Consider the following 27,463-nt stretch of genomic DNA (forward strand, 5'->3'; position numbering starts at 1 on the left):
TAGAGCGTGAAAGTCCAAAGGTATTCAATGCCTGGGTAGGTATCACCTCTGTAAATCACGAGGTTAAAAACTCATTATGGTGGAAGTCCTCAAGTAATATACAAGGAAACTCCTTAGAAGCGGGAAAATCAAAATTGGATGGGTAGCATGCAGAATACGAATGCGAATAATCCCAGTCAACAGTATCTGGACTATGGATGCACGTCAGTAACCTGCAATGGAGACAGAGGAGGACAGAATGCCTCACATGCCTGCAATAAAAGCGAAACTTGCGTTTCCTGCAGAGTTCGTGGGGCTACTGGTGAGAGCGTCGCACACACAACAGGCTCGGGATGGTGCACAATCCAATAGTGTAATCCGCATCCTATAAATTAACATGCAGGGGAGTGCAACCGCTTACGAGTTGCTGGCGCAGTTCGCAGGGGATGTGATGGCTGATTCAGTACTAGTCAGCGAGCAATACCGGAACAGGGACCTGGCTTCATGGTATCTCGATTTAATGGGTACCGCTGGTGGGTTCGGGACGACGTTCGACTTCCTTTTCTTGCCGAAGATCGAGGGAATGGGTTTGTCTGAATTTGATGTTTAGGGATAACGTCAACGTTTCGGCGCCCAGGCTGTAAGGGAAGCATTCCTGACATCACTTTTTTGTCGGAATCTCTGGCAGCATCGGTGGCCGGGTCGTGGAAGTGTTCATCAATACATCGCGTTCGAAGTGAACAGGCAGAGTCGCGCTGGAGGGCACTTCGGGGGATGGTAGCGTTGCACTACTATGGTAAACTCAGTGATGAATCTGATAACATAAATCTGACGGCGGGTGAGGCTACCAAGCCTTGAAGGGGCCCCAACCGTGACAATATCAGCAAAAAGAAACTTTGCAGCGCCATAAACAAAAGCAAAGCTCGCGGCTGAAAGAAACCTGGTCAACGAGGTAAATGAAGACCTGCGGGGACTTGGCCACCAGGAAAATCGGGGGTCTGCAGAAGCCCTGCATACTAAGCACCGACCACATGGACCGCATTGTACGGGAATTATTCCCCAGACGCAGAAAGTATGGAAGATTACCAGTTTTCCACAATAAGGGAGCTCGAAGAAGCGGTTCTCACCATGAAAAGGTCCTGATGGTATATCGGCGGAAGTTTACAAAGTGATGTTCCGCCAACGGCCAGGCTTGCTGCTCGGGGCATTTAACGTTCGCTTGAAGTAGGGCATTCTTTCTTGTCGCTGGAAGGTGGTGCTCAGAGATGGCGGTGAGGAAGACGAGGCGGCAACCCTGTCGGCCGAACCGAAACCGAGTGGCACCGAGAAACACTGTATCATATTGGTTTGCTGGTCTTGGTGCAGTAAGCGAATGCTCGGAGACCTAATTAAGGCGATCAGACCCGAGTCTGCACGGGGACTCATCTGAAGTGGCAATAGGTCACGAAACCTTACCAGGGGTATACTGATACCATGGGAACCGGGCTAGCTCATGAATTCACATACTTCAGGAGAATTCCTCTTGTATGTCCGTTGAGCTCGGTTGTTGCGGTTGGCCCCCTAGTGGGACCTTCAAAGGGGTTATTGGTTATGTACAAGCTAACAGAGAACTTCTGGTCACGACGTGGTGTTGCATTTCAACACGGGAGCCGTACCTCTTAGTTCGGTAGAGATTTAGGTAAGTCTTCCATCTACCAGTATGAATGCTGAGCCATGCACTTGGACGAGGTATCGTTGTAGCTTGTCGCAGCAGGGCTCTGATTGTGGTCACAAAATCAATCCGTGCCTCAAGAAGACCGTGGACCGGAGAGTACCCACGTAAAACCATTGAGGCGTAACTGTCGCTGGAAGGTGGTGAGACTCGTGTTAAAAGCGGAGCTGGAGTCTGCATACCGACCGCTGTGTATGCTTGACAGGGCCGTGAAAGTGCTCGAAAGCGATTCGCACTGCCGCGAACTTATCCCCAAGACAGTTCGGGTTCAGAACAGGGAGATTCGCAGTGGACGCTGTTATGGAGGTGGTGCATGCAATTCATCTAGCCGAGGCACACAGCCGCCGATCCCGACGGATAGTGCTCCATATAACCGTTGATGATAGAAATGCCTTGAATTTCGTTAGATGGACAGATACGCTAGGCAGATTAGAAAACTCATTCCACGTGCCTAACTATCTGTTTCAGATATTGAGGGATTATTTGAAAGACCGCTCCCTGCTCTATGGAACGTCAGAGGGCCAGAGAAGGATGGAAATCACGTCGAGAGTAGCACAGGGATCAATCCTATGGCCAGACCTCTGGAATGCTTCTTATGGTAGTCTGCTAACACTCCATATGCTCGAAGAGTCGCCCCTGGTCGGTTATGCAGACGATGTTGCGGTACTTATTGCCGGACGGACTGTTGTAGAGGCGCAAAGCAGACTTGGCATATTGATGCGACTGGTAAGCGGATGGATGATTGCTCATTGTTTCCGCCTTGCGCTGGAAAAGTAGTCATTTTGACGAGAAGAGTCAAATCCAGCGGTTAAATACCTTTGTTTAATGCTCGACTCGAAGATAAGCTTCTTCGAGCTAATCAAAACAGCAACAGGATTAGGAAGGTGCGATCTCCTGAGTGTGTGTTCTGCAATGGAGTGGCGCGGCACATTTCTTTCTCTTGTAAAAAGTGGGACGGCTTTCGTCAGTAGTTTTATGCAGACGCAGGGGAACTCTCTCAGGACAATGTAGTGAGAGGGACGTAGAAGAGCGCATTATGTTCGGGCTCTTCCTATTGCGGAGAAGATTGATGGTGAGGGGTTCCCTGAACTAACAACTCCTTTTCTCTCCTCCATTCCCGCAGGTGAAAGGAAACCCCTGACTTGAAGGCTCCCAAGCCCGGGAGAGCGGGTTGGCTCGAAGCAATGTGTCAAACGGTTTCAGGCAAGTTCTTTGATGACAGGGAGGTGTTTAGTTGGTGGTCCGATGGCGTACGGTTTCCAGATCCCAACACTCTTCGCATAAACGCATTCATCTTATCGGATCAGCGCTTCTTCTCAATAAAATACCCACAATATCTTGTATTCTTTAGGATGGCTATCATATTTTTGTAGTTAATTAGTGGTTGTATATGCGTCTGAGACGATGAAACCGATATGTAGAAATAATTTGAGATATTAAAAATATAAGAAAAGGCGAGCTCTTCGGCAAATTAGGATATCCAATTGCATATGTGATTTCGGTATTATTTTCCGTATTTTTTCACTCATCCATAAAATATCTTTGACTTCGAATTCAGGAAAAATTACGAAAAAAATCGAATATCATATTTCCTATCTTCGCTAATTGCATTTTCTGAAATTCATGTATCATTAAAAAGCGATAAATCCAACTCAGAGAGAGAGAGAAAGAGGAACCATATCAATCGGACGAAATCAGAAATTCAGAGGATATTCAATGACACGAAAATCATCCAAATTTCCATAGAAATTAGGTTAATGGAAATTGTATTTTATAGTTGCTCTCATCCTGTTTCCATCCCAGATATACATATGTGAACGAGTATATATGGAAATGTGGATAAGGACTATTTTCGTACAAGCATATAAACGTGCGATATAGTGTTGATTTCAGCTGAACGTCTGACAGGGTCAATATGCAAAGTTTCCCGACCAAGCAAACAAAGTGATTTTCCGGATACTTGGTAAAGTGCAACCTGCGGGGTCGTCGGTACTTTGGTATGGAGAGAATTTAGGACAATATTTCAAGTTGTCTAAAATTGATTACCAACTGGGTAAGCTACATTCAATATTCATTACTAAAAAAATATCAAAAGAGGAATTATATTCGCTGAGATTTTTATTGAATCTAATTGAAACTAATGGAATCCAGATGGCGAATTTTTTGAAGTACGAGTAAGCATCTGAGGAGTATTAAATATGTCAGGAGATATTCCAATTATTATTTAACTATTTACATGAACTCCGCCATGCTATAATATTAACATGGTATGCTGGTCCCAAGCCCAGATAAAGGAGGAGGGTTTGAGGTAACGTACTCTGTACTATCCTCAGTAAAACAAAAATAAAATGCTGAGATCAGGGAAAGAGATAAAGTTATTCCACTATGCTAAATCCTACCTGATCTCTCTTGGTGACAGGTCCCGCGACAGGCCGACCAAGAAAATGCATCTAATGTCGGTACAAACATGATGATCGGATTGAGTCACAAACCTCGGAAAAGTGTTAGGGCGTCCATCTCAATCGACGTGACAGGACGGGCCCCGGCCCTGTCGAGAAATGGGCAAGGGTTCTTGCCGCATGGACGGCGTCAGGACGAAGCAAGTTAGTCCGAACAACACAAACAAAACAAATACGTGTCTGCACGATAAATGTTGGTACCCTAACTGGAAAGACCGAGGAACTCGCAAGAGCCCTTCGGAAAAGGCGCATTGATATCTGCGCTCTGCAAGAAACCCGATGGGCTGGTGCCGAAAGGTGCGCCATTGAACGCGAACGCGGTAAAAATGGCTACAAACTTCTCTATTTTGGTAGCTCACACACTCAAAATGGTGTTGGCACTGCCATCTCAGAGGGTTTCCGTGATGTCATCAAAGAAGTCGAACGATTTGGTGATCGGCTGATGAAGCTCACCATTATATCAGCTGATCGCACTATTCACTTTTTCACCGCGTACGCACCACAGACAGGTCGACCTGATGTCGAGAAAGATGCCTTCTGGCAACTTCTCGATGAAAAGATTTGTCACGTGCCTGCTGACGACTATATTAATGGACATGTGGGTAAAAAGGCAGACGGTAACAGGTGCCATGGGGGAAAGGGGTTCGGAGCGCGCAATGAGGTTGGGGAGCGTATAATCGATTTTGCGGACACCAATGACTTTGTACTTATGAATTCATGGTTCATCAAACGATTGTCTCATCTTCCTACATTTTATAATGGGAACAGTAAAACGCAAATCGACTACATTCTCTCACTGTCACTCATTGCAAAGTCGTTCCCTATGAGACCATCGCACCTCAAAATTGGCCATTGAATGCCGTCCTGCGAATTAAGCCACCATGTTGTTGCCTCTTATCCTTCTTTGCCTCTTTCTTTGCTTTTACCTGAGTGAAATCTCCTTCAGATGCTTCTTCTTGTTCCTCCTTTCATTTTTCCCAGTTCACTCTGCAACGGGCTGTCTGCGATCTGTTTAGCGTTCGCAGTATTCTCAGCGTAGGGCGAGGTTGTTTCTATTTTTCGTGCATCTTTTGTTACACTCCATGTCCGCCTGTAATACGAAATTCTATCCAAGAGCTCCTGCAACTCCAACAGCGACGTTTTTTTGGAGGAATGCCGCAGACCGCATGCGCTTCACAACTGGCGCGCATTTCTTGCCTTTCCTCTTCGGCTTTCGCAAGAATAGTCGACAGGGCTCCCACTCGATTCGAAACCATTGGGTGAGTTTCAGTAGTTTCCACTTCCACAGTACTTTCCGCGACCACAGCATTGAATGGTGCGGTCTGGGTTGCCGTCTCCGTCGCAGGTGTCGCATCACTCTGTGAGCCTACTTCTCTGTTTGCGCATTTCAATGACGCGTCGGGTATTTCAGCCCTCGCTGCTTCTTTCGTTGGCCGCTGGGGCGAACGTTGTACTTTAGTGTTGCGTACAAACACAGCCAACTCATTCACCATTCTCCCTATTTCCTCATTTATATTTTCTTTAACCGCCATTTAAATTTTCACCAACTCATAGTGTACAAGGGAGCGGGCCGCAGTAGTCGGGAACGGGTATACCCTCGGGGATAAAGCCCCTATCCCAGTTCCCTGAGGCTCGATTTACGTCTAGCTGATCCCGGAACTCACGGACCGATCAGCGCTCGCACAATGCACATTACCCGACCAGGGTCCCGAAGGGGCTGGTTCCTGGCACACGCACGGGGACTCTTAGTGTGTCTCGGTCATTCGCAGTTCGGTTTTTATCGAGAAACTTTCTCGAGGCTACTAAACAGGGCACATGTATTATGCCAGCTAGAGAGAGAACTACTTGCTCAGGCGCCTTGGGGATGCCGCCCCCCATATCGTAGGCGACCCAATTAAGGATCGCTGACGACCCCCGAGGATATAGGAATTGCTCCCTTGGAAGCATCGCTTAGAGCCTTCTTTTCTGACTCTGTAGACGAAAGTGCTGTTTCCTTCATTCTCAAGAAATAGGGCTTCCACTCGTCGTGGAAACATATCCTGTGTATGCTCTTCTGTCATCAATACCTGTCAGATTACCCCTCCAATGCTAAGACTGATGACTAAGCGCAGTGTACCTTAAAGACAAGGTAAAACATGCTTCAAAGCTTGCTAGCATCTCGTCCCAAAAAGGTGCATGCGTTAATTCAGGGTGAGTCGCGACTAAAAGATACATTAATGCTCTCATGACTTCTCTTTATGGTGGCTGTTCGTGAGAACAAAGAAGAAATGATCTCACTCACACGATTACCGACTATTACGAATGTGGAAGAATCGTGGAACCAAATGAAAGACACGATCCACAAAGCGACCTCTGCAACCCTTGGACTCACCAAGCCGGAAAAGCGGTACATCAACCGAGATACTTGGCTTTGGAATGATGATACTGAAATGAAGGTCCGTGAAAAGAAACGCCTCTACCATAAATTTCTCGACGATAAAACGCCTGCTAATTGTCAAATTTATAAGAATGCCAACCGGGAAGCAAAGAAAGCGGTCGCTGTCACCCGAGCGAACCATTACAAAAATCTTTACGATAAACTGGACACTCGGGATGGCGAGAGAGATCTGTATCGACTTGCTAAAAGCCGTAACGAACATACACAGGATATCGAACACTTCTGTTGCGTTAATGTTAAGAACGGTATTTTGCTTACCAACCGTCGAGCCGCAAAGGATAGATGGCGGGAATACTTCGAGCAGATTTCAACTGAACAATTTGCTCATCCTCCACTTCCACAATCGTTGCCGACATTAGGAGCAGTTCCACCTGTCAGGGCAACTGGTGCTCAGAGGTGGCGGGGAGGAAGATGGGACGGCAACCCTGTCGGTCAAACCAAAACCAAGTGGCCGAGAAGAACCTCCATAGTGGTGGCAGTGGGAGACGCTGTCCTCACTTTGGATTGCCGGCCGTGATGCAGTAGAAGAATGCTCCAAAGGCCTAACTAGAGCGATCAGACCCGAGTCTGCACGGGGACTCATCTGGAGTGGCAATTTGGTCACAAAACCTTACCAAGGGTATATTGGTATCTTGGGAACTGGGATAACCCCTGGACTCTCATACTTCGGGTGAACTCCCGTTGTATGTGAGTACAGGTCGGTTATTTGCGGAAAGCCTCCTAGTGGGAGTTTCATGGAGGTTGTGGTTATGCTCAAGCGAGAAGAGACTTTCGGGCCTCGGCATGGTGTTGCGTTTCAACACGGGTGCCGTACTCCTTAGTTCGGTATAGATTTAGGTATGTCTTGCATCCTCCAGTATGAATGCTAAGCCATGCACTTGGTATAGACTGGTACCGTTGTTGCTTGTCTCAGCGGGGCTCTGATTGTGGTCAGAAAATCAATCCGTGTCCGTAGAGGACCGTGGAATTAAGTCTCCACATAAAACACACAAGGACTCACTGTCAGGGCAACTGAAGTCGAGGAGGCAATAAAACGAATGAAATCGTTTTGAAAAAGACGGCGTCTTGCGGTAATGGAGACGAAGATGCTACGTTGGACTAGTGGCGTCACACGTATAGATCACATCCGAAATGAGGATGTCCGCGATCGTTATGGGGTTGCACCGATCGTGGGAAAGTTGCGAGAGAGGCGTCTTCGATGGTATGGTCACGCAATTCGTGCAAACGAGATTTCCTTGTCAAGATTGGTCTGAACATCGAAGTCGATGGTAAACGACCAAAAGGCAGACCTAAACAACGGTGGTTTGATAGGCTAGATGGGAATTTGAAAGCCTCGAAATTGTACCCAGATCAGGCATTCGATAGAGCCAAATGGTGAAGCCGATCACGACGAGTCGACCCCGCTTGTGAACGGGACAAAGGCTGAAGAAAAAGAAGAAAAAGATTTCCCTGCATTCTGGAACACTGCCAGGGTGGTTGTGCTCCTGAAGTCGCCAGAGAAGGATAAGAGTAGTCCTCGGTCGTACAGGGCGATATCTCTTCTCCCGGAACTTGGCAAGGTCCTGGAGAGGATTATAGTCCGGCGACTGGGGGTGAAAACATCCCATCTGACGTCTGACAGGCAGTATGGCTTCCGTACTGGTAGATCCACCGACGACGTCTTGATGCATGTGAAGAACTTTGTTGCCCGTTGTCCTCCCAAGCATGTCCTTGGAATCTTGGTTGATTTCAAAGGCGCATTTGCTTACCTAAGTTGGTCGTCTGTGTTGTCTAAAATTCGTCAGTGTGACTGCGAGGAATTAGCTCTGTGGAAGAGCTATTTCCATGGTAGGAAGGTATTCGTCCAAGGTGTCAATGAGCGTGTGTGGGTGAATGTGGAGCTTGGCAGCCCACAGGGATCTATCGCGGGTCCATTTATAGGGAATCTGATGATCGACGAACTGTTGGGTGAGCTTTCTTCCGTCGTTGATTGTGTTGCATACGCGGATGATCTGCTCATTCTTGTTGAGGGGATCACTCGCCTTGAGCTCGAGCAGCAGGCTACCGAATGCATGCGCATCATTAACGCGTAGTCCCTTAAAGTCGGTGTCGCGATCTCAACGGAAAAAACCATTGCGATGATGCTAAAAGGCATCCTACGTCGTCCGCCTTACGTCAAGTTGAACGGAGTTTCTTTAAAAAACCGGCAGAAAGTGATCTACTTGTGAGTTACGATCGCGGAATGGGGAGGGGAGCTGCTAGTTCCATTTATGTGGGACTCTTTTTTGCATGTTCTACGTATGGGTCCCCTATGTTGTGTGATTTGGCACTGACGGTGCAGGGCAGGCAGCTGCTCTTCCTGTGTGTTGGGTGTTCCTTCTCTTGATATGGAGGTAGCCCGGCGTGCCACGGCCTACAGGATCAGGAGGGGCGTACCTTTGCTGCAAACCGATTTAGCTAGTGATGTACAAGTGGTGAGATTAGGACCGCTTGCGGTCAAAAGGCTGTTAAATGAAAGTGTTACATCTAAGTGCAGCTCAGATGGGATGAATGTGGGAAAGGTCGGGTCACGTATGAGTACGTTAGAAACGTGTCTGCCATAGGAAGTTCCGTCGTGGATTTCGGTCTCAAGATATGCTTCCTACTGACGGGGCATGGTAGCTTGAATGAGTTTCTCTTCAAGCGCAACCTTGCCTCCAGTCAGGGCTGTGTTTTATGTGGGGCTGACTTGGAGGACTGGTTACATGTTCTCTGTGTCTGCCCAGCGTACCGTGATATCCGCAATCTGAGCGACATGGACGTTCACGTATTGAACGGTATCTTCGATGTTAGCCAGTGCCTTGTTGGCAGTGGGACACTTAAATGCGCGAATGAGTTCACGCGTGCTGCCTTCCGACGAAGGAGGGAGCTCCTCGACGCTGCTTCGCCTGCAGTATGATGGGGGAATGGCCTAGTGGCCGAGAGAGGCGTCCTCGATGGTATGGTCACGTAATTCGTGCTAACGAGAATTCACTTGCCAAGATTGGTCTGAACATTGAAGTCGATGGTAAACGACCAAAAGGCAGGCCGAAACGGCGGTGGCTTGATATGCTGGATGGGGATTTAAAAGCCTCAAGGTTGCACCCAGATCAGCCAAATGGCGAAACCGATCACGACGAGCCGGCCCCGCTTGTGAACGGGACAAAGGCTGAAGAAAAAGAAGAAGATTTAACTATTTACATGTGAAATCGTTTATTAATCATTTCTCCATAAGCGCAGATACGTACGAAGTCCCCATCATCAATGGATCCATAGTGTATCTTTTTCCATATTAAGTGAATGCGAGGACGAAAAATTCTCTGCACCAAACGGATATGAAATTTTTGGATTTTTTCCAATTTCCTTTACAAACTTCTCCGTACACTCATGAATTCGCCCCTAATTAGCTACCACAACCCTTTATCCCATAGTCCAGTCCCCGCAGCATATCTGCAAACTGGCACAGTTTCTCTTTCACCGTTGGAAAAGTTGATGGAAATTTTATATCAATTTTGTATGTCTTCATCTTGCTATTTATTAATTTATTTGTTCCTTTGGTATAAAACAACTTTTCCATGATAGGATGGATCGTACAATTTTATTCCTGTATGACGTCATGACTTAATCCCGATATGAGTATCTATTTTATTCACGTTGGATGTATCTTTTATAGGTTTTTGGCTACATACGAGCATCCCTACATGCATCGTACGAGTATCTGTCCGGGCGTGCATATTTATATATTGATTTTAAGAGATAAGTTTGATGCAGTGAAAATTTTATCGAATGAAATATGGGTCGATGGGAGAGCACTGCGGAAATTGGGAAAGTAGCTGGCGAAATACCGCGGCCATGAGAGGAGTCGCGGCCAGGAGGGTGGTTTACTCGAATGGACGGGAGTGAATTCATCATATTTGCGTAGTCGTATATGTATAAATGCATATTGGGAATACTTACCCATTCGGACATCTCATGAGTATTGGCATTTCGATGATGATAATTTAATATTAATATCGTTGACACAACGGATGAGGCTACCATAAACATTATGCAATTGAAATATGTACCTGAAAAAATGAATACAAATTTTACGATTACGAAAATTACGGTAATGGATATTGTTTATTCGCGAAGCTGTTTCGACCCCTACGCTATTGTACGCTTTATGAGGGAGCGAATTCATGCAATGGCTATTGCAGATGTGCAACAATCCCTTGACTTTTGCATAAATCATGGTGGTAAGGGACTACCAGATTTTCGTACATTGCAATCCTGCATGCCTGACATTTCCGCTTTATTCTTTTATGTTCTCTGCATTTGTAGTGGCTGAAGTGCAAAAGTTCATCCTTTCATTCACGTAGTGGGCAGAGCGTACTTTTTCGCGTTTAAAATTTATGCAACTTTATAGTACGTTTACACAGAGCGAGTAGGCAAATTTGGTAATGGATTTTCGCAGCGACTTAATTAGAAGATATGAAAGTAGTAAAGGCTTACCTAAAAGTGGAACAGCATCAGACGTTGCGGGCATCGTCTCTGCCACCATATTAAGGAAGACAGTCAACGAGAGAAGTATTGTCACACCTGGAAGTAATCATAAAGTGTTAGATATTTAGTTTGACGAATGCATGTAATTTTTGATAATAGTGACGAAAGCCAGACAGGCTAGTTACGAATATAATAGGACTATATTTAGCGCTATCGCAAGCTGTAATGATTTCATAACCCTTTACCAAGCAAAAAAGCCATCCAAATAGTTTCCATAAATAGCGCCCAACGTGGGATCAGTAATGACTTAAAAACTCACGGAGTTCTGATGTTTACTTTCCAGTTGTTTGTGTTAAAACTAGGAGAGAACTTATCTAGTAGCCAGAATAGCTGACCTAATCACACTCTAAGTCTTTTCTTATTCGAAAAATATATACTTTCATATATTTTTTTACTTATCGACTAAATTAAACGATTAGGGCACGGTCTTTCACAAACCAAATCCAAGAACAAATATCATGACCGTAAGATCGAAACAAGTCGGAATACCGGAAGCCGGGCGCTTCGGATATAAAGGTTTTGTGTTCATCTTATGTGAGAAACTCGCTCTGCACGATTTTCCATTCGTACATAGCCAAGAAAACAAAATATTCCGCCACATTTTGCCAAACTCCAAGATTATATTGACAACTACCGCAAACTTTATTAGCATATACCATACATATATGTATATGGACATGCCTACCTGGAGTAATTGACACTGAAATGAAAATAACTAAAAAAAGTCAAAAAAAAAAACTAAAACGTTCTCACGACCCCGCCGTTTATATAAGTTCACTTTATATGATAATGATGTGATGACATGTCTTGGTGCCATAAATTTACCTGAAATGCGAACCTTTGACCTCCTATAATTTTGCTAATAATAGTCGAATTGCCTTCAAACTTTTCAGGATTATGTCCTATATTATCGTCAGTCAATTTTGTGCTCCTGGGATGAACTTAAGGAGGACTATACTATTATTAGCATTATTTGTGCATATATCGGAATGGGATGTATTTTGAGGTCTAAATTTCATATAGTTGCATCACTGTGACTTTTTTCAGATTTTTCGGTTGGGTAGGTTCTGAGAACGAGACTTGTTTCAAATTTTGGGGCACACAATTTGTGCCCTGCCTCCCCTAGGTTTCACCCGATATCAGTTTTGAAAGGTGCTAATTGATTTCATTTGATACCCCACATGACCATGATCAATGAAAAAATGTACACCGTCCTTTCGCATGTATAGGGAGCCCCCTTTAAAATTTGACATAAAATGGCGCCACTCGCTGCATGTAAAGGGACACACAGACCACGTGTTTTCGTAACAATCGATTCAGCCGTTTCTAAGTAAATTGAGTGTGATAGACTGACAGACAGACAGAAAAATGTTGAGATTTGCATCGGGGCGCATATTGTTAGCTCCCAGCCATCGCTGAAATACCTGGGAGTAACATTCGACTCCATGCTGTTTTAAACCCCACTTAAAGCTTACTGGGGAGAACGTGGCGACTATCAGCTCAACACAGGCAAGAATGCTTCCCAATATAGGCAGACCGAAACACAGTCGACGATTACTCATATCGCGAGTTGTCAGCTCTGTACTTTTTTACGAGACACCAGTGTGGGCGTCGGCGATAAAAATCCAAAAAAATCGCAGACAGCTTCAAGCTGCATATCGATTAAGCGCTCTCCGAACATGTTGCGCCTAGTGGACAACATCTTATAAGGTGGTATGCGTGATTGCGGGGATGATCTTGGTAGATATTCTAACCGATGAGGCAAACCGTCTGTACGAAAATCAGAAAGCGAGCCTAAACAAGCAAAATGAGTGTATGCGGTCATTGGCTGCATGGCAAACAGTATGGAACCAGGCGGAGAATGGCAGAAACAAAGCTAAATATCCGTTTAACGGTAGAAAATCTGATAAGGTGCATGGTGCAATCAAATACAGCGTGGGACGCGGTAGCTAAAACGGTGAAACGGATCCACCAGCAGCCAAAAGCAGCAGAAGCGCAACACAGTCATAGAAGGGAAGCTATTGTATTAACGACACGCAAAGAGGTAGGCGCGGGGGGGGGGGATTAGTCGGTAAGAGTCCGGTATGTGTGTCCTAAATTCCATGATGGATTTCCCCCAGCCAAAAAAAAACAAAAAGAAAAGACAGACAGACGAACAGACGGATATTGAACCGATTTTAATGTCGTGTGTGTCCCTTTTTATGGTTACCCAAAACCTTAAAAAACGTGGAAGGATCGCTGGAGGTGTTGTTTGTCACGGGCGATAAAGATCACGAGGTATATGCACGCCCGCGCCGCGCCGCGTCTCTAGAAACACACGTCGGGAGGTGGAAGACCTAAACAAAATGGTAACGACTCGAATGTAGTTTCGACGCTTACGGCGACGGAAGGTACTTTACATTCGGGAGGTAGATTTCGATCGCAGTCAGGGTCGAGCTTTGCTTTCCGAAAGGGGCGTAGTCATACGCCGTGACTCTCATCGATCTCGAAGGTTTGCTGGTACCACTGTAAATTCGGAGCTCAAGAGACTAAATGTACCACCGGATGCACTTTTAATGAAAGAAAAAACTAGGCTCGCTGGGTGTCTCGGCGACGGTTACCCGAAGCACAGTATCACGCCGCCTTACAATATTGGACCCTCTGAGCAGGCGTTGTTTCCTGGTCGACACGGGCGCGGAGGTATCGGTTCTCCCCGTATCCCGTCCAAACACGTTGATTCTCCAGAACTAGTGACTGGCTTCGCGAACTCCTCTCCCATCTGCGCTTACGGCTACAGGCAGGTGGACGTGAGTATCGGACTGCGCCGAACGTTTTTGTAGCGAATCGTTTTGGCAGACATTAACACCCCCATATTAGGTTTGCTGTGTCACTGTGCGCTGTTAATAGACCGCGCAACCTCTTTAATGTTCATCATCAACGGCGCAACAACCGGTATCCGGTCTAGGCCTGCCTTAATAAGGAACTCCAAACATCCCGGTTTTGCGCCGAGGTTCACCAATTCGATATCCCTAAAAGCTGTCTGGCGTCCTGACCTACGCCATCGCTCCATCTTAGTCAGGGTCTGCCTCGTCTTCTTTTTCTACCATAGATATTGCCCTTATAGACTTTCCGGGTGGGATCATCCTTATTCATACGGATTAAGTGACCCGCCCATCGTAACTTAGTGAGCCGGATTTTGTCCACAACCGGACGGTCATGGTATCCCTCATAGATTTCGTCATTGTGTAGGCTACGGCTCTTTAAAGTTGCCAGGAAAAATTCCACCTGCGAAATGGAGGCCTTGCGGAGATTATAGGCATCTGAACGCTCAGAGAATTCCCGACCGATACCCTACTCCGGCCATCCTAATTTCCCAATTACTTATAGACTGCCGTATTTTCACGGCCTTGGATCCATCAAATTCCGCTCCCGAAGACATACCGAAAACTGCTATCTGCACACTTTTCGAACTCTTCAAGTTCATCACGATGACTTTCGGCTTGTGTAAAGTAACGCAGACATTCCAGAAATTCATCCACTCTGTCCTGCGAAACTTAAACTTGTGTTTCGTATACATGGATAATGTTTTGGTCGCTTTTTCTTTCGAATCTGGGCACTTGGACCATCTCGAGGGCATTTTTCAACATCTCCTTGGGGCCAGACGCATTCTAAACGTTGCCAAATGTAGATTCTTAGGGAATCAGGTGAAATTTCTCGGCCCTGACGGTATCTATCTTGACCCAGACAAGGTTGAAGTGATTAAGAATCAACGTTTTTAAACTCTTTTTGGTTTTTGTTTTAATTCGATCTTCAGAACCTTTCAAGAATATTGTGTGAAAGTTATAGAAGAATCGCGGAAAAACTATCGAAAATATATCGGTTTAAGCAACCACGTCTCATACATGACTTAGTGCTTACTTTTGATGCGAATACCAACGAGTCGTGAAACGGAAAGCTGGACGCTTCAGGTACGAAAGGTTTTGTGTATTTCATAGTATGTAGCACGTAATATATGCATATATTATGTAAAAGTATCCACTATCGGGTGATATTGACATTCATAGACTTGAATTTGCAATTAATAGTGCGATTTCCACCAAACTTGGTAAACTCATGGTCTACATTATAATCTACATCACTGCACTGCAATTTCTTGGTGATAGTATGTACTTAAGGGGGGTTTTTGCAGCCAATTACTAAAAATTATAGTAACATACTATTAATAAATTTATTTGAACAGATATCGATATGGAAAGTATTTCGAAGCCCAGACACCATATAGTGGCAGCCTCCTGATTGGTTGTGTAGTTTCTGAGAATGGCCCCCTTAAAGAAATGATCACTTTGAATCCCCCGCACTCCCCATCTTTCCAACAAATGTCAAAACAAAGATCGGTTTCGAAAAGTACTAATTGAGACCTTTAATTTGATACCCTACAGGACTATATTTACAACCCCTTTTCACATGCATGGGGACCATGACCGTCAGGTTTTGGATAAAATCCGGCTCAATAACTTACGGTGGGCGGGTCACTTAATCCGTATGGATAAGGACGATCCCACCCGAACAGCCTGTAAGGGCAATATCTGTGGTAGATCAAGAAGACGAGGCAGACCCTGCGAAGATAGAACAATGGTGTGGGCTAGGACGTCAGGCAGCTTGTAGGGATATCAAATTTGTAGAGTTCGGCGGAAAACGGGGTTGTCTGGAGTTCCTTATTAAGGCAGGCCTAGACCGGATACTGATTGTTGCGCCGTTGATGATGATGATGAACGACTTCTCTAGCGAAGCTTTCTTGGCGGCATTCTAGAGATTTACTGCGAGAAGAGGTATTTACTCCGAGATCTATAGTGATTACGGTACTAATTTCCTGGGAGCAAGCAATCAATTAGGCAAGGAAATGCAGCAGGCGATAGACAGTGAACCAAGAAGGGCGCATCTACATCCTCGACAAACGGTATTACCTGCAAATTTATTCCTGCTGGCATCCCCCACCTCGGTGAGCCTTAGGAGGCTGCAGTGAAGTCAGCTAAACAACACCTGAAGTGCATACTCGACGAAGTGAAAATAATTCCAACATTCGAACTATACTGTAGAGTTCGAACTATACTGTGGAGTTGGAGGCTTATCTGAACTCAACATATTTTTCAAACCATCCTGACGGTTTTGAAGCGTTGACGTCGGGACATTTTTTGGTGAAACGATCATTGATTGCAATTCCTGAGGTTGACAGGACTCAACGGATTTTGCGTGAGCGGTGGCACTAATTGATGGCAACACATCCGATTGCAGATTGCAGGACAAGCAGGTTGGCGTGGTGAACCTTTGTTTATTGCTGATCGCGGTTCCGGAAGATCTGGAGATCATCCCGCCGCCAGGGGAAACGATTTACCAGAAGCAGAAAAGGCGGTTTTTGAGTCCATCGGGTATATCACGAAAAATTGATCTGGCCCAAGTAATAACCGCAGACCAAGGGGTATCGAGGCAGCGAAAAAGGCATGGGTGGCACCGTGTACCTGGGCACATGCATTATTAAATTTAATGATCCTGATCCTGCCGTTCGGGATGATGTTGGCAAAGAACATATAAACGGGCAAGTATGAATTGTGGAGGTCTCATGCTGGGTACCATTTCGAAAAGCTGGGTCAAGCTAGAGTCATTGGAGGTCAACTTTACAATTAAGGGTACACTGAACGAACGTCAGGATATAGTCTCAGTATTCAACAGCACCATTGAGCTAAACAACGCGCTGCGATGGTTAAGTGAAATGTATTGCTTCCCCGCAATATTGACGAGCTTCTGAACAGGGGAAGGTACTGACCACCATATTCGGCGTTAATGACGAAGTTTACGACGATATCGATACCCTCCGTCATAATCAGCTTATGATGGTACAGACGATGACTCAATACAATCTGATGCTGAACAAGCAGATAGAGGCTTACAATTTCATCAGCGCTCTCAACTTTAACGGAATTTGTGGAAAAATTGGATGAGGTGATCAAATCGGTAAATGACATGGATGAACTGGATGCAAAATACAACAAGCTGATGGCTACGTTATATGATCACGGAAGAATTCTGGACTTTGTGAGAGTGGAGGTACTATCGAATAACTTTTAACGTTATCCGCGGCGGGGTGAGGATGTTATGTAGGGGTGGAATGGAAATCCCCCCCACCCTGTATAACCCGCATGAAAACTATTAGTGTTCAGCTGCCCCCTCCCCCCTTAAAAGTTACGGCGCGAAGTTTGAATTTTCCAAAGGAGGAACGGGGAGGTTACACGGAAAAACTTTGAAGTCCATCACCTGCCGTCCTCCTTTTCTAATCTTGCCAAAAATTCAAGAGTGTCAGCTAATTAACTCAGTTAATACGGCCCCAAAAAAGATGCTATTTTTATATTGTTATTAGGCTGGGGTAAGGGGAGGTGAAAATTCAAATCTTACAACGAAGATATAAAGAAACCCCTGTGTGTGTGTGTGTATGGTGGGGGAGAAGCTACAGCTTCTGAGCACTCAGGCCGTGTTGGCCCATTGTACTCGCCTCCCCCGTCTAACGGAATATTCCGGATTCGTATCGCAGGATTCCCGTTAGTGGATGTGATGCTACCCGTTGCAATTGGAGATCATCGGCACCAAACATCTGATGCCTGATGCGTCCATAGGCGGGGCATTCACATAGGAAATGCTCCGTGGATTCCGCTTCCTCATTACAGGAGGGACACGTATCATCTTCGGTAATTCCTATTTTGAACATATGCCCAGCTAGTGAATTATGGCAAGTCAGAATGCCCACATTACACCTGCAAGTCCTCCTGCTTTTCGACAGGACATAACAAATTTAGCCAACGCTACTGGTACCCCAATTGCTAGCTCCGGTCCCGGCATGGGGGAGATTGACCCCTCTTTCGCTAAAGCGTCCGCGATTTCATTTTCCTCTATGCCACAGTGACCAGGTACCCAGAGTAGTTCCAGCGTATTGAATCTAGACATAGAGTTCAAACGGTTTCTGCATTCCTGAACCATTTTCGAGGTGATCAAAGGACTGCTCAATGCCCTCAATGCAGCTTCACTGTCACTGCAGATTGCGATGCGCCTGCCCTTCAACCGCTCGTCAATCACCCAGTTTGTCACCCTTAGGATCGCATAAACTTCGGCTTGAAAAACCGTTGCATATTGTTCCAAAGGAAAAGTCCACTTCTCGTTTTTATTCGAGAGGTAGACTCCGGCTCCAGAACCCTCTTCTGTTTTTGAGCCATCGGTGTAGAAGACTTCCGTATATCCCGCCACGCATTCCGCTGGGTCTTCCCAGTCCTCTCTACGCTTCAGGGTAACTACATATCTTCTACCAAATAGACGTATGGGGACACGAGAATCGGAAGGCATTGTAAGAATTGGATTCAGTCCTCCCAGTAACTCTTCCAATGCTCTGCGCCCCCCATATCCGGTGCTTTCCCATAGATCAAATCGAATTAGCCTATGAGCTGCTCTCATTGCAATGCTTTGAATAAATATATCCAGGGGCTGCAAATTGAGTACGTGATACCCAGACAAACAGTTCTTTGCAGTGCGGCTAGTTTACGGTGAAAACCTTTCTGTCTCACCTTAACCCATCACACTACGGATGCATACATCGGCCTAATGATGGCAACGTATATCCACATTACCACATGAGGCCTGAATCCCCATATCGAGGCAAAGGTCCGTCTGCACAGCCCATAAGCTGTGAGAACTCGTTTCATCTTTACCTCTACATGTTTGTTCCAAAGAATTTTTTTATCTAGAGTGACCCCCAGATATTTCACTTCTTCGGAGAGTTGAAAGGTAGTACCCCTCATCTCAGGGAGACAAAGTCCATCCAGTTTTCTCCTTTTTGTAAATAAAACCATTGTGGTTTTATTTGGATTAACTGACAAACCATGTCTAAGGCACCAGCAGTCTATCAAATCAACGGCACGCTGTATATTCCTACACACCGTTCCAAGATCTCGATCAACAGCAAGTACAGCCACGTCATCAGCATAAGCATGAGCGTGTATTGGAAAATTTTGCAGTTCGCATAGCAGTGAGTCGATCAGCATACTCCACAGAAGCGGCGAAAGCACACCTCCTTGGGGGCAGCCCTTCGTTGTTTCCGTTGTCAGGTAGCGATCGACCCCTACCTCAGCGCGCAGCAATCTTTGCGTTAGCATAGCATGGATCCACTTAATTAAAGCATCATCAACACCATGCGCTCTGGCGGCATCACAAAGTTTTTGAAAAGGCGCACAGTCAAAAGCCCTTCAATGACCACGAACACCCCCATCGCGTACTCACCATTCAAAGTTGCATCCTCTATCTTTGTGACCAAAGAATAAAGAGCAGACTCACAGGACTTTCCACGTTGGTAAGCATGTTGGTTTTCACTAAGTGGGTGTGACCTAAGTGCGTTTCCACGAATGTGACGCTCCATCAGTCTCTCCAAACCTTTCAGCAAGAATGAAGTCAAGCTGATCTGTCTGAAGTTCTTTGGATTAGAATAGTCATCTTTCCCAGGTTTCGGTATGAAAACTACCTTAACCTGTTGCCAAGAAGAAGGCACGTAGCCCAGAGCAAGACATCCTCGAAAAATATTTGTTAGAGGTCGCTCTAAATGCTCCATACCCTCCTTTAGCATTGCCGGATAGATGCCATCCATGCCAGGTGCTTTGAAATGTTCAAAGGACAGTATGGCAGCTCTCACCTTTTCATGGGTAACAACCGCTTTCGCAGTGTTCCAGTTCCCCTTGCAACGCTTGCGTGTTGAAGGGGTTGCAAGAACCGTCAACTCTCCCCCTACCACTTCTCTCACCCGTCTTCCCGGGTGGTGTACTTCCAGGAGGGTCTGTACTGAGTCCAGTCTGGAGCTCGTGAAAGTACCGTCGGGTTTTCTAAGAGAATCCAACTTCGCCGACTCATCCTTTTTGAGGACTCTGCACAGCCTTGAAGTCTGCCTCTCGCCTTCCAGTTCCTCACAGTACGCTCTAAGAGACTCTCGTTTCGAGCACCTCACGAGCCTCTTATATTCACGTTGTGAGTTCCTGAAATTTAACCAGTCTCCGTTCTTGTTACTTTTGCAAGCACGATTTAGAAGTCGCCTGGTTGATTTCTTGAGTTTTTGCAGTTCTCGGTTCCATCAAGGAACCGTTTTACCGCTTTGGCCTCGGGAAATAGGACAAGCCTCTTCATAGCACTCTAAAAGTGTGCATTCAGAGTTTTCAATTGATCTTCTACCGCGAAAAGAGTTCTTAGTCGCCTAGCGAGTTCAACTTTGTCGTCAAGAAGTTCATTGAACTTCATCCAATCCATTTTCCTAGGATTCCGTCTTTGTATTACAGGCTGTTCGGATGCAATATTCAGACTAAATTCTATGTAACTGTGATCTGAGAGTGAGACTTCATCTAACACTCGCCAGTTTCTAATCAACTCTAGCAAGATTGTTAGGTCAATTACTTCACTTCTTCTTGGCTCCCCGGATAAAGGGGCACTCCCTACTTTTGCGGTCATAAGACCAGCTGAAGTGATAAAACCAAACAGCTTCTCTCCTCTAGGATTGCATTTGCTACTGCCCTAACAAATATGCTGAGCGTTCGCATTACAACCTATTAAAAGTTCAAGGCCACTTGATTGTGCATACGCTACCAGATCCCTCATTCCCAAGAAACTTCGCCTTCTTTTGCAATGACTTCCGTTTTCGTCGGCTAGAAGCCCTCCCAGGTTCACGAAGTCCGGACTGTATGGATCTGTTTTCATATACCAGAGTTAGACCAGTTGCAACCAAATACCAGCTGCCCTTTCTTCTATTTTTCCGGGTAGAGGAGGAAGGTTCTGACAGGCAAGCCTGTAGTCTTTTGTTCTTTGGGACTAAAGTTTCCTTCTGCTGAGCCTTCTCCCGTATTTTAGAAGATTTAGGCAACAGTGTCACCGATAGGCCGGCCGTAGTCAGATTTCCAGTTCCTCTCCTCCTTTTGGTTGACCGCGCCGTAGACACTGGGTGTAGGTTTTCCACTGAAGTGGAGAGCCTGTCTTCCACATATTTCTCCGTGGGGAATCATGAATTAGGTGAGGCCTCCAAAATCCATGCCTCGGTCATGAGTTGCTTTCTCAAAGTCGGTAGTGAATTCGAAGTCTGTGACTTCTTACTACTTGCAGAGTTACAATGCTTTGTTGCCATCTTCATGTGTTTTTGGACACCCTTAGTAGTAAAACTAGTAGTAAACTACCACAAGCTCCCTCACCACGACAAGGTGGTGTCCGATGGATCAAAGGTGGTCTGTGGAGTCGGTGCAGAGGTTTCCCGAATAAACACAGTGTATCTCAGTTGTATGGTCTCCCAGGTTTCATCAGTGTATTACAAGCGGAAATACTGGCGATACTGGAAGTCTGTCGATAGCTGGACAATTGGGCTCTGCTCTGAGCCGTCCTTTGGTGGGTACACTCAGTAGTTTGCTGGCGACTGTCAAGGGCGGAATCTACTCGTAGTACTTAGCAGGCGAAGGCTCACCACCTGTGCTAAGTGAGGGAGGATTTGGCCCACTTATAACATAGCCCGATCACGAGGGCTCTTGGCTTGGCATACCCTATAATTCGCATTGGCGAGGCTGCAGAGAAGGAGGGGGGGTGGAACCTTCGGGCACTTTCTCTGCGATTGCTTCGCTCTAATTATAGTCAAGCTACGGATACCGGGTAAACCATTCTTTCAGGGGGGGAGAGCAGGCTGGCTCTGAAAATCTGAGCCGGCTGGACTCTGTCTAACGGCTCTCATAACAGAATTCACGGTCTTGCTTTTGGACGACGCTGCTGCCGAAAGATTTCATCAGTGTTGAAGGGGGGGGGGGGGGGGGGGGGTTTGGATTTACTTTCTCACTGTAATAAATTTAACCTTATCCTCGTTTTCCACAAATTCTTTATTTTTTTGCAATACTACATGAAGGAAAGAAAGAGGTTCCCTCCCTCTGTGCGATTGAAAATGTGGTGTTCACTAATTCACACTTTACGAGGTAGAGTTCCAGGCTCAAAGCCCGAAGTAATGTTTCACAGATATTTGAACATCCGCACCCCGGGCCAAGTTGACTAATTAAATTTTCCATCAAAGCTTGCGAGTATTGTGTGTGAAGAGGTTACTACAAGTAAAACCCCTGCCAGGCCTTGCCCCGAATTTAGTAAAGATACGAATGCAAATGCCAAACCCTTTCGGCGAAATATTTAAATCAATGAAAAGCCCCGTCGAGCTCTCATGCACTTCCATACAATTACATGCACGTCTGTATTTAAGCACATGCCAGTGCATATGAAATGCAATTTTTCAAATTAATTTCGTATTTGGGAACCGAATTGCGACAATTTATTTATGATTATGCACGAACTGTATTTAAGGATTGCGAGCAAGTGCAGCATGCGGAACACGAGAGAGCTTGGGATTAGTCCTTATTACGAAGTGTTCATTTAAATTGCCGCCCAAACTAATACAATAATTAAATAGATGAGTGCAGGCTGAATATTTAATTATGTGGAGGTTGCATCACGCATAATCCACTCACATACGACTCCGGATGGATGTTGGGTGCAGACCTGCAGGCTTGCATAATTACCAGGATGAGTGCGTCAGAGTGTGAAAAGTTGTCTGATATGATTTCAGGGTGTTGCATTCGAATGGGGATGCTCATGCAAATCGAATAGTTCTTTGCTTAGGCATTGATTGCTGGATACATATCTAAGTTTGTCTTTGCCTGACAACATCGAAAACTCCCTACAATGGGCTTCAGCATGAAGGACCTTCTAGAGCAATCACTTGTACAAGTTGATTAATGTGTTCAATTTGAGTTTCGCAACAACCCTTAAGTGTCTTTATACTATACAAACACTTGTGATTTGCGACTTGGATTATCAGAATATTGTAATTGTAATTACATTTATAGAGAGCAAGGACCTCATGCAGCAACGATAACATTAATGGAAACCAAACGAAAGCCCTCACCTCAAGGAGGGATTTCTCCAATTAGGAATACAATTTTGATGGAGTAAACCTTTGTGGTGCATAGATAACGAAGGATCAATCATGATCCATCCACTTCAGCACAAAGAGGTTAGCATCCATCTAGCTCCACCTCAAAATCCAACCAAAGGATAAACTTCACTGTGCTCTCGTTGCATAACACAAACCCTTTCAACACTGTCGCCGCACAGCATCAAATTATTCAACTAAAATCCCTTAATTGGCTGACTGACTTAGTCCTAAACTCGCTCCACCCGGACCACATGCAAGGGTTCATGGGGATGTTGTTTAATATCGCATGTACGGCATTTATGTAAATTTATTTAACTCGTGTACGTACTCATTTAATGTCGGTACTTACCTAACGATAATTTCTCTCCAGAATCTGGTGGCAGTGTGAATCCCAATAGGGCCATTGATGCTATTAGAACACATGGAACGATTAAATTGAAAAAATAATATAACGTACGACGGCGTATTATAATAGCGAATGTAATATCGATATATGGCTCTGGACAACAATTATAGTAAATTTCGTTACGTTTGCCGGGAACGCCTGGAATAGATAAAACAGCAATGAAAGTACGGATTAGAGGATGGAACTGCTGCAGTGACTAAAAATATACTATTTTCCTGAAAAGGGTGGAAAAGCTCAATTAATGACTGTCAGATTATTTAGGGTGACTCTTCTATGCTGTGGAATATGTTTGCCTATGCTATATTTTTTGTGCACGGCTCAGAAAAATTCCTTCTAATTTTGATTTCGAAGTGAAAATATTACCAATTCAGATAACCATATTTTACGACCACCGTGGTCAATAAAACTATGCAACTTCAAATCGACCCCCTAAGAGGGTAAGCCAGTCACCTTGAGTGAGAAGCTCTAAGCTCCTTGCTTGATAGCGACCACAGACTTCCCTGAATTGAGAGGAATGGAAAATATCATCAGTTATGGGATGCAATTCCTTCTACCTTTATGTCACCCAGACCAATGAAGAATCAACAAATTATCAAATTGTGTAATGACATAGTGTGAATGGGTGATGCCCAAAAGCCATCAAAGTTAGTCGAAGTCGCTCCCTCGACGATTACCTACCTTATCATGGTGAGGGAACTCAGTAAGAAGGATCCTCCGGGAAGCACGAGGTGACATATGAAGCTAAGCGGTAATCAAAATCCAAAGCTAAGATATGACTACCGCGCTGAGGGTTGAAAGGTCACAGGAGTTAAGATGGAGCCCTGGGTGTACCGCGGGCAGATTCGCGGTCTGCAAGGAGGAGGCATGCAGGTAATTTGGGACTCCTCTTGTGAAAAACCAAGAGCTTGCATAATTCTCAAACGTAATTTAAAATACATATGTCTTTCAGAGTTCTTAACCGGGGACCTTGTGGCTATCCAAGTCTCATTGGAAGCCGGGAGGAGCACTCGAGAGGCAGTTGTAGCATCGGGAGACGAGAGCCGGGCTCCACCGGAACAAGTCGCAAAGCTGACGAAGTATTGCGAGGAGAGGGCGTTACCACTTCTTCTCGGCTGCGATGCCAACGCCCACCACGAAGTCTGGGAAAGCAGCGACACTAATCGTAGAGGTGAGTACCTTCTCGAATTTATTCTTAGCAATAAGTTAGAAATATACAACGTAGGGAACACTCCAACATTTGTGACCAGCACCAGACAGGAGGTACTAGACATAACTCTAGGAAATACCCTAATGAGCGGGACGGTCAGGAATTGGAGGGTGTCGGACGAACCCTCAATGTCTGATCACAGGATAATCAGATTCGACATTGAGGGAAACTCCGAAATAAAAAGAATAATAAGGAATCCCAAGAGAATGGATTGGGAATCCTACATAATGCACTTGAGCAACAACATTGCCACCTTCAAGAGGGCGGTGACATCAGGAGCGAACTGGAATTAGGAACGGTGGTGGAAAACCTCAACACAATCGTCATTGACGCATATGAGGCCAGCTGTCCGGCCAAGACAGTCAAGTCAGCAAGGGGTGTATCATGGTGGAACAAGAACCTAGCCAGAATGAGAACAGAGGTACGAAAACTCTTTAACCGGGCAAAACAAACCGGGTACTGGCGGAGGTATAAAAATGCAGTGACTGCGTATAGCAACGCGATTAGGGAAGCAAAACGGAACAGCTTTAGGGAATTCTGTGAAGGGATTGAACAGATCACAGAAGCAACCAAACTTTACAAGGCTGTAGCCAAAGACGGGGGAATATCCTCTGTCTGCTTGAAAAAGGAAGATGGGACATTCACCGAGAATGAGGAGGACAGGGTACATCTGCTTCTCAGAACTCATTTCCCGGGGTCCTACCCCTTGGTGGCAGGCGACAACAATCTGCCTGACACCCCAACAACGAATAAAAGGGGAAGGAAAGAGAGCTGGAAACTAGCAAAAGAGGTATGCTCAAAAGCTAGGCTAAGATGGGCAGTGGGAACTTTTAAACCAATGAAATCTCCCGGAGTAGACGGCATTTTCCCAGCACTTATCCAGAGAGACCTAGGAAGTATCTTAGAGTCTCTTCTGAGAGTGGTAAGGGGGAGCATAGCACTGGGTTACATACCAAGGGCATGGAGACGGGCAAAAGTGCTCTTTATTCCGAAAGCGGATAAAAAGGATCCTTTTCACCCTAAATCTTTCAGACCAATCTGCCTAACATCGTTGGTACTCAAAACGGTGGAGAAGGTCATAGACAACTATATTAGAACTAACGTTCTAAAGCGCAATCCTCTACATCACTGTCAACACGCTTACGGGGCAGGACGGTCAATTGAAACTGCTCTGTATCAGCTGACAGAGGTACTATGGGACGCCATAGAAACAAAAGAAATTGCACTGTGCGCGTTTTTGGATATCGAAAGAGCATTCGACAACACATCGCACACAGAGATACAGGATGCCCTGAGCCGCAAAGGAGTGGGAAACACCCTGCCACTCTGGATGGGCAAAATGCTAGAAAGCAGACAAATAGAGGTACAAACAGGTACAAATTCTATTATCATGAACACCACTCAAGGCTGTCCACAGGGTGGAGGACTATCGCCGCTGATGTGGAGTATGGTAGTGGATGAACTCCTGAACGTGTTAACTAATACTGGAATACAAGTCCAGGGCTACGCGGACGACATTGTTCTAATCTGTAGGGGCAAATATGAAGATACCTTATGTGATAGAATCCAAACTGGATTAAGGGTTACTAGGGCCTGGTGCAGGAAGGTGGGACTGCGGATCAACCCAGCCAAAACCACCATAGTACCATTCACTGGGAGGCGTAAGCTGGATCACCTGAAAGCCATAACATTACATGATATGGAGGTCAAACGAGAAGCAGAGGTCACAATATTTGGGAATCACGCTAGACCAAAAATTACTCTGGAAGACACATGTTGAAAACACTTGTCGGAAAGCTACGAGGGCTCTGATGACTTGCAGATCCATAGCAGGAAAAAATGGGGTTGCAGTCCGAAGGTACTGCTTTGGGCATATACTGCAATAGTAAGGCCAATGATTACCTATGGAGCGGTAATCTGGGCAGAAAGAACCCAACTCAGCACACAAGCCAGGGAATTACATAAGCTCCAAAGGCTGGCTTGCGTGTGTATCAGTGGGGTAATGAGGACATGCCCAACGGCATCCCTGGAGTTCCTTCTGGGATTAACCCCTCTCCATCTGCACATACAGATGCAGCAAGGAGATCAATATTCAGGATGGCCGGTAGTATGAGTGAGGTGGGGAGCTGCCTAAATCGAAGCAAGATTGATATCCTTTCTGGGCGGTATCCCGAATTACTGATACCGAGGGACAACATGACAACGAGGTTTCACTTGGATAAGAAGTTTGAAGTTTGATTACTTGGTACACTGACGGATCCCTCACAGCAGAGGGAGCGGATGCCGGTGTCATTGGTCCAAGGAAAATGTACTTTGAGCCAATGGGCAGGTACACTAGCATATTCCAGGCGGAAATTTACGCCATAGACAAATGTGCTTCCTTATTCTGCAAAGGAACTACAGGGGGCAGAACATAGCTATTCTCACCGAAAGCCAAGCAGCGATCAAGGCACTTAGGTCCAACCAGGTGAACTCTAAACTGGTATGGGAATGCCTTGAGAGACTGAATACACTCAGCTCGTCCAACAAGGTCTGGATACTTTGGGTTCCAGGCCATCCTGGGTTGGAAGGCAACGAGGCAGCGGATGAACTAGCCAAGAAGGGGTCAGGGATGCCTTTACACGGGCCAGAACCCTTCTGTGGAATCGGAAACGGTTTCATGGCTATGAATCTAAGAAACGAAGAGAAACGGTTGAGGGAACTATATTGGGCGGGCCT

General features: G+C 45.6%; 1 protein-coding gene across 1 annotated transcript in view; it reads right to left on the bottom strand.

The window, feature by feature from the left end:
• Positions 1-27,463, bottom strand: part of LOC119652263 (neuronal acetylcholine receptor subunit alpha-7-like) — a 222,585-nt gene that overhangs the window by 11,281 nt on the left and 183,841 nt on the right. Inside the window, exons 7-9 of the mRNA XM_038056244.1 lie at positions 23,482-23,676; positions 11,078-11,164; positions 10,541-10,650 (exon numbers count right to left, since the gene is read on the bottom strand). Of these exons, the coding sequence (XP_037912172.1) occupies positions 10,541-10,650; positions 11,078-11,164; positions 23,482-23,676 (392 nt within the window). The remainder of the gene's footprint in view (positions 1-10,540; positions 10,651-11,077; positions 11,165-23,481; positions 23,677-27,463) is intronic.

The sequence above is a fragment of the Hermetia illucens genome, chromosome 3, assembly GCF_905115235.1.
Source record: "Hermetia illucens chromosome 3, iHerIll2.2.curated.20191125, whole genome shotgun sequence".
Classification (NCBI taxonomy): domain Eukaryota; kingdom Metazoa; phylum Arthropoda; class Insecta; order Diptera; family Stratiomyidae; genus Hermetia; species Hermetia illucens.